Source organism: Emydura macquarii, unplaced genomic scaffold (genome assembly GCF_026122565.2).
Source record: "Emydura macquarii macquarii isolate MOO-44397 ecotype Brisbane River unplaced genomic scaffold, CSIRO-AGI_Emac_v2 contig_1045, whole genome shotgun sequence".
Lineage (NCBI taxonomy): Eukaryota > Metazoa > Chordata > Testudines > Chelidae > Emydura > Emydura macquarii.
In genome coordinates this window covers 13,637,280-13,649,681 of record NW_027131182.1, presented here as the reverse complement: position 1 = coordinate 13,649,681, position 12,402 = coordinate 13,637,280, and the positions used below count along the sequence as shown (strand labels likewise).

Sequence of the window (12,402 nt, the reverse complement as noted above, 5' to 3'; positions counted from 1 at the left end):
TTTTGTTGTTTTTACTTAGTTTGTGGGCATTTAGTGTTTGTTGCTGTGGATTGGTTGGTTATTCATTTGTATGACATCCTTACTTCCTTTCCTTGTTCCTGTCCCCTTTTTTAATTTACCCCGTCCTTTCCAGGACTAGAACATTGTTTAACTGTATATATTGGTCCTTGATTTCCTATACTTATAAATTGCCATGTCCTAGACATCACAGGATTATATCTTAGTCACCAGTCACTAGGTGGAGGCACTGAGTGCAAAGAACCCAGGGCTGATGGTTTCCTAAGGTTGATTAAGTAACTGAAGTGAGAGAAATAAGGAGTTCTGCCATACACTCAAATCTATATGATAGCAACATTACTAACCTCTACATGTGAGCATGTCTCATCTGAGATCAACCTGGTCTTTTGCAGATTCCTGCATGATAAGGATGTAAAAATCTCTAGAGGTTCAGGTACCAAAAAATAATACTGTCTGGTGGGACCCCAACTATCACAGATGTGACTTTTAATTCCTGATTTGATCATAGACTTTTCCCACAGTAAATAAACCAAAACAAGCAAACAAAACCTCAAACACTTCCGCTCTCAATACTGTTTGGCCTCCTGCATTTCTGTATACTTTTACTCACCCTACATGCTCCCAGAATCACCTGGGTGCCTCCTTCTAACATACACATATATTTGAAATCTTCCCTAATATCAAATGGGTGATCTCAAATTGTCAAAATTTCATTCTTTCCATTCCAGGATCTATGGCTCTGGGGCAGCTTTGCTGGGTGGACTATCCTTGGGCCAGGGAACCCAGGCTTCTAGGACATGGAGCTGGGAGCATGGGAATCCAGAAATGTGCTACCAAGTCCCAGGGAATGTGGCTCTGAGGCAGTTCTGTCATGTGGACTGCCTAAGACTGGGGAATCTAGGGCTTCCAGGCCCTCATCCCGACTGGCAGTTCAGGCTGTCAGCTGGCCTGGGAGTCTGGAAGCCCTAGTATCCTTGGTCGGAGGCAGGTTGCATGGAAAGCTGCTGAGTGAAACTGTCAAGGATATCAATTTTCACTCAGCAGTTCTCAGGGTTCTTGGTAGTAAATTTAATTTCAGAAACACCATGTCTTTTTTTTGGAATTCTGATTTATGGGAAATTTCAAAATAGCAAAATTTCCTATGAGCGGGAACTGCCTTGTTTTGGCCAGCTTTATTTGTATATTGAACTGGGTGATCTTGCAAGTGCCATGATAAGGCTAATTACTTGCAAACTGCAATTGTAAACACTTAAAAAACAATCACTGTAGTCAGCCCTTTGCAACCTTCATATATTCCTTATCTCCTGAATTTGTACATTTGTTTGTTCTCAGATCTCTCACACGTTTCACTCTCCCTATTGTTTAGCTTAAGTACTTCTTTTATGGTACCCTATATACATGGAACTAGTATACTTCCTTGCTTCTTAGCTACCAAACGATTTTTCTATCATTCTTCCAGTTTCTCCTTTAAATCCTCTTCTTCCATGAATCCTTCTTACACTAGTTTCTCACCAATGATTTCTTCTTTACCTGAACTGCAAGGAAAAAGGGTCATGTGACTAAAGCATAGGATTGGGAATCAGCAGATGTGACTTCCATTCCTCGCGCTGCCACAGATTTCTTGAGTCACGTGACTTCTTTGTATCTCAGTTTCCTCATCTGCAAAATTGGGATAATAATGCTGTAACTTCTATACCTATCCAGTAGACTTGTGTGGAGAAAGATAATTCTATTTCACAGGGGACGTCAATATTTTTAAATTTGATTTTGTTCTGATTAGGAATGAAAACTTTGAAATGAAAAATTTTGAAAATCTCTCTGTATATCAGTCCACCTGGCTGACTTCCTTAGAGCTGCAGACTGTAGAAGACCTGGGGCCCCTGGCTCAGGGGCAGTTCACTTGGCTGGCTTCCTCTGAGCTATGGAATCTGGGGCCCCAACTTTGGGGCAGACTTTCTGGCTGGCTGTCATAAGGCTGTGTACTCTGGAAGCCCTGGGACTGTGAAGCAAGTTGGCAGGAAACTAGACAGGTTTCAAAAGTTGCCTGGCAGGCAGGGTTCTGTTGGACCTTTTTTGAAATAGAATAATCTACACAGGATGTTTTGATTTTGATGAACTGAATAATTTTGACAGTACTGTTATATCAGAATTTTTCTGATCAGCTCAACTCCCAGGGCTGCTATGAAACTTAGTTCATTAATGTGTGTAACATGCATTGGGATCTTCAGATAGAAGTTATATATAAGTGCAGAATAGCACTATCCTATTTTTAAATCTGTTTTGAAGTATAGGAACAGTGTTTAATGTCGGTTACACTGATGTAAATCCTAAATAATTCTACTAAAATCACTGGAATTACACTAGTGGTGGTCTGCGGTAAGTGAGATCAGAATCTGGCTCATGGAGCATATCCCATAATATGTACTCCAAAGTGTTATGTACAATTAAGATGCTGTTAGTCACTTTGTAAAAATTATAATAATTATAACTATAATTATCTTAACATACTTTTCTTTCTGGATATTCATGCCTGTTGCACCTTCTTGACAAGTGCTCATATTTTTGCTCCCTAAAATAATGGCTCCCAACAGATAAGTTATTTGCCATGAAGCAGAATGGAATATTGATTTTAGTATTCTGCTCAGTTTACATAGTTTTTTTTTTTTTTAAATAAACTTTACATTTCTCTCTTTTCCATTTCTCCCTGGATTGGAAGTTAACATGCTCCCTAACAGTTTGATTCTTTTCCATTTACAGCGGAACAGTCAAAATATCCACATCCACTATAATCTTCCCTTTATATTGGTGAGGCATCCAAAGGCCACAGTTAGGGTCTTGCAGAGCCACACATTGTACAAACACCCTGGGAGATACCTTGACCTTTCCTTAACACATTTACAATCTAATTTGAGAGCGTCTCATGCGATTTTACAGTTCCTTGTATTTGTGTTAGAAATATCCCATGTCATTTTGTCTAAATGTAGGAACATCCTATCCACAACTACAGGTCAGAGTCCCTCCCTCAGAAGATACAGTAGGCACATTTTTTGGTTCTATCTTATGCTCCTTTTACCTAATCACTGCATCTTAGCTTTGCCTTCTTGGATGTACAGTTGTGCACCATAATTTTTGGAAAGTGTTCTCTTTCATAGAGTAATAGATCTGTACGGCCAAAAGACACCTTGAGAAGTCACCAAATCCAGCCCCTTGCATTGAGGTACAACCAAGTAAACTTAGACCATCCCTGACAGATATTTGTCCAACCTGTTCTTAAAAACCTCCAGTGATGGGGATTCTGCAGCCTCTCTTGGAAGCCTATTCTGGAGCTTAACTATCTGTGTAGTTAGAATGTTTTTCCTAATATCTAACCAAAATCTCCCTTTCTGCAGACTAAGCCCATTATTTCTTTTCTTGCCTTCACTGGACACAGAGAACAACTGATTGCTGTCCTCTTTATAACAGCCCTTAACTTATTTAAAAACTGTTATCAGGTCCCTCCTCAGTCTTCTTTTCTCAAGACTAAACATGCCCAGCTTTTTCAAACTTTCCTTATAGGTCAGGTTTTCTAAACCTTTTATAATTTTGGTTGCTTGTCTCTGGACTCTTTCTAGTTTGTCCACATCTTTCTTAAAGTGTGGACTCAGTACTCTATCTGAGAGCCTCACTACTGCCAAGTAGAGTGGGACAGTTATCTACCATGTTTTACATATGACACTCCTCAACAAATCCCAGAATTGTATTAGCCTTTTTTACAATTGCATCACACTGTTGACTCTCACATTCAGTTTGATCCACTATAATCTTTAGATCCTTTTAAGAAGTACTACCACCTAGCCAGTTATTCCCCACTTTGTAGTTGTGGATTTGGTTTTTCCTTCCTAAGTGTAGTACTTTGCCCTTGTCTTTTATTGAATTTCATCTAGTTGGTTTCAGACCAATTTCCAATTAGTCAAGGTAATTTTTAATTTTAATCCTGTCATCCAAAGTGCTAATAATCCCTATCATTTTGGTGTCGTGCAAATTTTATAAGCATATTCTCCATTCCATATGCAAGTCATTAATTAAAGTATTGTATCATTGAATGGTACTAGATTTAGGACAGACCCCATAGGACCCCACTAGATACATCCTCCCAGTTTGACAATTGATAACTACTTTTTGAATATGGTCTATCAACCAGTTTTGTGCACACCTTATAGTAATTTCAACTAGACCACATTTCTCTATTTTTCTTATGAGAATGTCAAGTGGGATTGTGTCAAAAGCCTTTCTAAAATCAAGATATATCATGTCTATAGCTTCCCCCCATTCACTAGGCCAGTAACTGTGCCAAAGAAGGAAATTTAGGTTGGTCCTTGATAAATTCATGTTGGCTATTACTTATAATCCTATTATTCTTTAGGTGCCTATAAAATGATAGTTTAATAATTTGTGCTGGTATGTTTCTAGGTATCGAAGTTAGGCTGATAGGTACTATGTTTGCCCTTCTTGACTCCTCTGAGACTTCACCCATCTTCCATAAATTCTTAAAGATAATTGCTAGCAGTTCAAATATTGCTTTAGCTTCACATCATACTACATATGACATCATATTTCAGATCATACTCTAACTCCTATCACTCATTCCCTCTAACTTTATAGGGAGGGACCCATAGGCACCATGTCACAATCCCATTTATAAATAATATACTCATTATTTACATTATTTCCTGACACAGTTTGCTATTGCAATGTGCATTGCACTTCAACATCCAGAATCTGAGTAGATTAGAGCAAGGATTTCCCTTCACAAAAGTCAGGCTGGTTTGTCCTTATCATATCATGCTTATTCAAATGGTTTTTTAAAAATGTTTAATGATCATTGCAATCATATCTCCTGGTATTGAAATAAGGCTTTCTGATCTGTAATTTACAAGATCACCTCTAGGACCTTACTGAAAGATAGATAGGTATCTGTACAACACTTGCAACCCTCTATTCCTCTGGTATAGTAGCTGATTTTTAATGAGAAGCTGCATATTTTTGCTAAGCCGCTTCATTCTTAAATTCCTTAAAAATTCTTGGATGAATACTGTCCAATATTACTGCCAGGACAGTGTTTAATGTATCAGTTTGTTACAGCACCTCTGTATTGACACTTCAGCCTCAGAGTCCCTCATCTATATTTTCTCAACATCCTCTTTGGTGCTCAATCCCTTGAAGGATCATACTCTTAGGAAAGGTGGCCCATGAATTATGATCCTGAAATCCTGTTGCAAGATTAATGAATGTATATTCACATCACCTGCAGATATGACATCTACAAATAAATCCCTCTCTTGATCTGTTAAACATTTTTCAGAAAGGGTTACAACTCATTGACCCTAAAGGCTACACAAATGGCAAAAAAGGCTAAATGAAAATAATTGTAATAAACACTAAAATCTGTGCACTAGATAGTCTCATCTGTCAGTTGCCTTTAGTCAGTGCTTCCAATAATTCTCTGCTTTAAGTAGAGTCTTGATAGATTGATACCCAGATATGTGTGTGGCATTTTTTCTTTGTTTGTAAAGTTGGTCATCATGAAATTGAGGAACTGATATAATGAACTAGAGCCAGTTAGGAGTGTAAGTAGACGAGGCATATCAGCCTGGACCCACACCACATTTCTTATTCAATCTTATACCTTCCTTGAACAAACATTGTGTCAGTTCTGCAATTTGCAAGTAAATGTGGAAACCATGCCAGTATCTACTAAAAATGAGGATAAGACCATCAGACTGATTTCCATTTATGACCTAGAACCCATCCTAATAGCAAATCTCCAGATTTGTAATTAAAAAAAAATCAAACAAGAAAATGCATAGATAACACACCTACTTCTTCTATACATGAAGGTTTAATGTTAATTATTTAAACTACCTTCAATTCTCTTTGTCTCTTTTCCTGCTTACAACCCTGCTCCTCTTCCAGGTGTACCTTTCACTTAGATCTACCACCTCTTCCTTTGCCCCAAATCACCTCTTTCAAAATTTTCCTCAAAATGCAATTATTTTGGGCATCTTTTTACTATTAACCTATTCTACTGTCACATCTAAGGTATTAAAAGTACAAAACATACTGTTTTATGTTCATTTTGTTTGTGTAACAAATACAATGATCTGGCCTCCTTCTCATAAATCTTTCCCCAAAGCAATTTCCCCTTTCACAGTTCAATTTCCATGTTCATTCAAACCCTGGTCCTTTTACTGAGGAGAAGGATGCCAATTTGTGCCACCTGTGATTTAATTTTGTGATGTGGACTACTGTCCACTAAAAACTAGACCAGCCTGACATCTGATTTAATGTAGATTGCCAAACAACTGACAGACGGTAACAAAATTTAGTCACCACCAACCTGAGCCAGATTCAGAGTAACAATTTAGAGGTTGTCCATACTCTTTAGCCATTTAGTCCCCTATTAGTTAATATTTCTAATACAGCATTTCAAAAAAAGGAGCTCTATTTATAATCAATAAAGAGTGAAGTTGCTGTTTTATTGAGAGCCATATATACACCTCCCTTTTACTCATGCATTTACGATAAGTTTACACATCATTTTACAAACATGGACAAACTCTGCTCTCCATTGCACCAGTGTACCAAAGTTACTCTTCTGAAGCTGCTGGAGATACTCCAGATATACCAGTGTAAGAGTTGGCAGAATTTGTCACATTGGCCTTTTCTACACTAGGAATTTCCAGCAGTTCTAGCACCACTGCTGCTCAACCAACGCTAGTGATGGTGAATGAGCTAGAGAAGATCAGAGCCTACATTAGTGTTCCCACCATAGCTAGTGCCAAGGGAGCTGCATCATTGCTGGACCTACACTGGAAGAATTGCTAGTGTCTCAGTGTAGTAGACTTAATCATGTTTTCTGCAGTGAACAGATCCGTCTATGAATTAGATCATATTTTTAACTTCTTTTTAACCATAGATAGCGGACAACCAGTTAAAAACACTTTTATTTTACTGATGATTAATTTTTTGTGGACTGGCAAATTCTTAATTAGGAATCAAAATACTGTTAACCAATTACTGCTGTTAAGATGTGAAAAGGTGTCATTTCTGTTATGGATATAAAGTAAGTACTGTATTTAGCCCACAAACTACATTTTCTGTCAACAAAAGACCACCAATAAAATGGGAATTCTTAGAAATAATCCTACAGATATGAGGGACTTTAAAAGCAACAATGTTGTCTGATTCCTAAGGAAGCGTAGGAAATGAAGCAATCAAATCCATGTAAGAAAGCATCATTACAACAGTTTCTACAAGTTATTAATGGGACTGCTCACCCAAGCAGGATTTAGCCCCATTTGTAAACTTTAACATTTGGCATGTGGATGAGCGGGTTGATATTCTTAGGCTTGAAATTAATCTGATCACACACAAAATTTTATTACAGAATCAAAATCTACTTGCTCCACAATAGAAGGAATTGCTTTCTTCAGTGCAACATGATATTGTTTAGATAGCAAAGTTCTAGTTAAGAAAAATAACCATTATTAATAATGAACAAATATTGCTATATAGAGCACACTTTGGTGAAAATTTATTTTTCTTCAGATAAAAGAATCTTTCCACCAAACCAATCTTTTAGGTAACTAAAAATATTTTAAATGAACATTTTGACACATTCTAAATCAGTAATGCTCATTTCGCAGGCCAGATCCACTCCCATTGAAGTCAATGGAAGCTGAAAAGTTTGGTCATGCTGTTTGATCTACTGAATATCACCCTGTATACAAACAGTTTCTAATCAGGTACCATCCTGCTGTGCCTGAGCAGGTAGAACTCCCATTGTCTCCCAGATTTCATCTGAAAGATGCAGGTGTAATCATAGCTATTGATAAAACATGACATTGGATTTAGATTTCTGTTACTTTATATTCATCAAGGGAAAACACAAAAGGTTCAGGTCTGGGTTCTAATCTCTGATATTTGGCTTGTCTGAAGCAGCAAATGACCCTATAATTAATATTGGGACTTCTGTCTCTTATTTCAGCATGTTAATTGTATTGATTGTTTTGTCAGAAACAGATTTTGTTTGATTATTCAGGCCTTTTGATTCAGTTATAGTTGGATTGATTCTTAAATAGAGGAGTCAGTAAAATAGCTGAATTAATTTCCTTCACCAGAATGATTCACCTTTTTGAATACTAGAATAACTAAAATTATACTTTCTCCAAAACCAATGTACAGCGTTCATAGCCAAAAATGCTCCAAGCCAGCAAGTTATTATCAGTGGAGAAGAATTTGGGATCTCTTTCAAAATTCTAATTGCTGAAGCCAAGTGACATTTTCTAAGGCTGTCAAATGCAATGGATAAACAGAATATCCCTATTGATCAAATTACTCACCAACAATGACAGCAATGATGGTGAAAAGCACAAAGGCATTCCTGAATAGGTAACTTTTAACATCATCCTTTGTTATGCTCTGCACCTTCTTTTTTGCCTTGAGGGTACGTTTCCGGACACCTTGCTGAAAGCGCTCCATCCTACTTTCAGATCTTGGATCTTCTCCGTTACTTTTAGTCATCTATATTTTGAAAAGTGATTTCTTCTTTTATAAGTTATTGCTGTTAAAATTGCCCCAGAAAGACAGAAGACTTTCTTCCTTGGGAAGTGCAGGAGGAAACTAGAAGACAAGATATATCAAATGTCACAATAAGCTCAACTACAGAGAATGATCAGTCATATCTACAATGTGGGCAAATACTCTTCATATAACAATCAGATTTGGATTATTTAGATTATCTAATTAATTGATTGCAGTATGTGGTAAATAACTGCAACATTTGACAGAAACCTGATTTGAAAGTACAGCTTTTGTTCAGATTTGTATTTGTGTCTGCAGGGAATGGGCCTGATTCTTCTTTAACACTGGTATAAATTAGGAGTAACTTCACTGCAGTTAATGGAGTTATAATAATGTAAAACGGATGTCACAGGAGAATCGGATGTTGTATATATAACTTTTGATCAAGCTTCATTTTCATCTATTTAGCAGCCACACATCTATCTGAACAGAATCTGGTTATCTCACCTTTGAAATTAAACTTCTGAGAAATAATATCTTTTAAAATAACATTCAGAATATTATGTATTTCAGATATTTCTAAATAATTTTAATGCTTTGTTCTGCACTGATTTCTCTCCTGTTACATGGCAAAACACAGCAGGAATAGTTTCTCTTACTTACTACTTAGGAGGTATGCCTTTGATAGTAACATTCATCTTTGAAGTGTATAAACTACTCTGAACACATCTGTAAAACATCAGAAGATGTAACCCAATTAGCTTGTTACTTCATGTTTGTTGCAAGTTCACACTACAAGAAAATATGATCTGATAAAAATCACACTACAAATTTGGCACTAAAATGGTTTAAATTTTTTTGTTTAAAAAAAGCTTTCATTAAAATAGTTGGGACACGTTAGCTAGATAATCTACTTTTTATTTCAAACACGTTGTAATTTCTTGATGGCTTGACATTAATTTATTCTGTAATTAAATCTGCACAAGACTATTTTTCAAAGTGGGAATCTGTTTTTCCATAATGTTGGATAACACAACTATTCCTGCTAACTATTGCAATATTTTTCTGGTGGGATCACAAATTCATGCATGAATGTAGCTGGCTGCAACACTGAAATCCATTCTCCATGATATAGATTGTTTACATCTTTCTGCTTTACTACACCTATTGCCTAATTAGCTTTGCAGAAAGCATGTGGAAAGTTCCGGTTTTAGATGAGGGATTTTTGAAGGGGCTATCATGCTATTTAAAAGGTAAGAAAATGTTTTTGATAGGATTTGGTCTTGCTTTTGGAGTTAAATATATAGTTTAAAACTAGTATGTTAATATACTATTCTCCCTGCATTTTAACACATTGTAATATGGTTTTTAATAAGATTATCTATACACACACATCTCCCGTTCCCCCTTTCTTGTCTCCCCTTTCATCTTTATTTTTAACAAATGTATATTTTAAACTGGAAAAAGCTAGAATAGTTAATCTTTTCTTAATTAGTTGCAGAGGTGGGGTGGGGGAAGTTCTCGGAATGAGCTAAATGTTTAAACTATTATGTATGGTATTTTTGATCTTGGAGGCGTGACTGCTTTGTGTCTGAAAGAGTTTTCTTCAGAAAATTAGTTTTCAGTATTTTGTAACAAGCATATAGATTCACCCAGCCCTTTTCCCCTCCAGGATCATTTAACACAATATCACCCATCTATCCTTTATAAGTAAGATTAAGATCAAGAAAACATTCAATAGGCTCCCAAAGCATAATTATATCAAATGACCTAGAAACGTATTTTGCAAAGGAAGAGACTGAAAAGCAAAAAAAACACCAACAAAATAAACAACAAGCTCACCTTTTCAAATTCTGCAATGTTCTAGTCACAAAAGGCAAACAAGGTAAATTTCCCAATAGGTACAATAGAGATAAAAAATTCAGTGAGCAAGAGGAGGAGAAGACTGACAATATGCATGCGCTCTGGATACAGCAACTTACTATCACTGCAACTTAAGAAAAGGGGAGGAGACAATTAATTCAACACTGGGGGGAAAACTGAAGGGGGGAAAAACTGAGCTTCTGGAATATTGATTAGTCTTGGCACAGTATAAACAGGGTTGCTTTCTTTGTTTTCCCCTTTAGACCACTTTCACGCTTTGTCAGTTCAGCTTCATTAGAAATGCAAAATCAGGACCCAGGAAGAATTAAAAAATGACATGCAACAGAAGGCTGGAAGTCTTTGTGATTAGACATTCCAAAACAAAATTCTGTAAAACTTAAACATAATTATATAACATTATTCCACTACCTTTAAAAAAAAAGTGAAATATCTGAGCATGTTAGTCTAGTGTAAGAAGGGTTTTGGTCTGGGATTCCAAGGTGTTTTCTAAACCTTAATGATAGCTACTTAAGGAATCATCTCTCTGTAGGGTGAGGAAACAGCTTTACATTTCTCAGAAGCAACTGGAACATTATTGAATAGATGAAAATATGATCAGATATAGTTCTTTGTAGTTTTCTTGTAGTTATTCAAAAAGCAAGATGAGACATGTCTGTAGTTTGGTAATTTAAACTCTTTTTGCTGAATTGGGTTTACTCTAAGAGTGTCTCAACAGGACAGAGTGTGAATAATAAAGGGAAAAGCTCAAAACATCCAGTTTTTCCTAAAAAAACAAACAAACAAACAAAAAACCAACCAGCCCCCCCTCCTCAAAAGTGGTCTTTTTTTGCATTTAAAAAGCTTGCACCATTGGAAGAATGTTTTGCGTGCGCACACACAAAAAATCTTACCTTTTCAGAATATTAATTTAATTTTAATTGCTGGTTGAGTCACTGACAGATGCTGGGTGATAAATCATGTTGCTTAAATATACTAGAGACTTACATTTTAGCATGTGTCATGAGATTCCTGAGCTGTGATTTCCTATTGAGAATTATCGATGAAAAATGCTAAATATATTCTGTACTAGATGCTAACATTTTACTATTATTTCAGAGGACAGGACTTTCATTTAACAAACTTTCTGTAAAAGGAAAAAAATATAAAATATCACAATCATCATACACACTAGACAGAACAAGGATAAACTTGTTAAAGAACAAATTGAATTTGATAGTATTTGAGTTATTTGCCAAAAATCACACCGAAGGTTTTGCTTTCTTCTTCAAGGAGTAGGTCTATGTTCACTATCTGTGCTGTACCTGATTTCAGCTGTATTCTGAATAAAATGAGGAGTATCTAAAAGATCTCTATCAAAACTGTGTAGGGTCAATGGATAATTACTGTCTACTCTGTTTTAAAATGTTGCTTTTAGACACAAAGAATATTGGATTAAAGAACAACATTTGCAATTAATTTAAGTTCAAATTCTGAGTAAAGAGTGCAGAATCTGGTACTTAGATATTTAACTTTGAGTAACGAAAACAAACAACAAAATTGAATTCATTTTGAACTGCCAATGAATTGGATGAATGCATATGGTTTATTCAGTTAAAATTACCTTATATGCTATCTATTTTAATAAAAAGAGCAAGAGATTCTTGACAGTCTGTGAAGTTGCAAATTTAATAGCAATTTTTTTTTAACAGTACCTGCTGTACTTTAAATTCCTGCCTAAGGGCTCCTATTTATCCCATCAATCAACAGAATGGTATTTTTTATGATGTTGCCTGGAACTGGGATTTGACCTTTTAGCTGACCTGTGGGCCTTAGTGATCTGCTTGTTTGATTTTTCTCTCGGAGGCTGGCAAACTCTCTGTGGAACTTCCCAAATAAGTGCTTGATCTTGCCCTCATTTAAGTCAGTGGTAAAGATCCCATTGAGTTCACTTGGAGAGGA

General features: G+C 36.1%; 1 protein-coding gene across 1 annotated transcript in view; it reads right to left on the bottom strand.

Annotated features, from left to right (window-relative positions):
* Window positions 1-10,546, bottom strand: part of SLC1A3 (solute carrier family 1 member 3) — a 74,152-nt gene extending 63,606 nt beyond the window's left edge. Inside the window, exons 1-2 of the mRNA XM_067545536.1 lie at window positions 10,423-10,546; window positions 8,400-8,679 (exon numbers count right to left, since the gene is read on the bottom strand). Coding sequence (XP_067401637.1) covers window positions 8,400-8,580 — 181 coding nt within the window. The 5' untranslated portion in view covers window positions 8,581-8,679; window positions 10,423-10,546. The remainder of the gene's footprint in view (window positions 1-8,399; window positions 8,680-10,422) is intronic.
* Window positions 10,547-12,402: the final 1,856 nt, after the last annotated feature.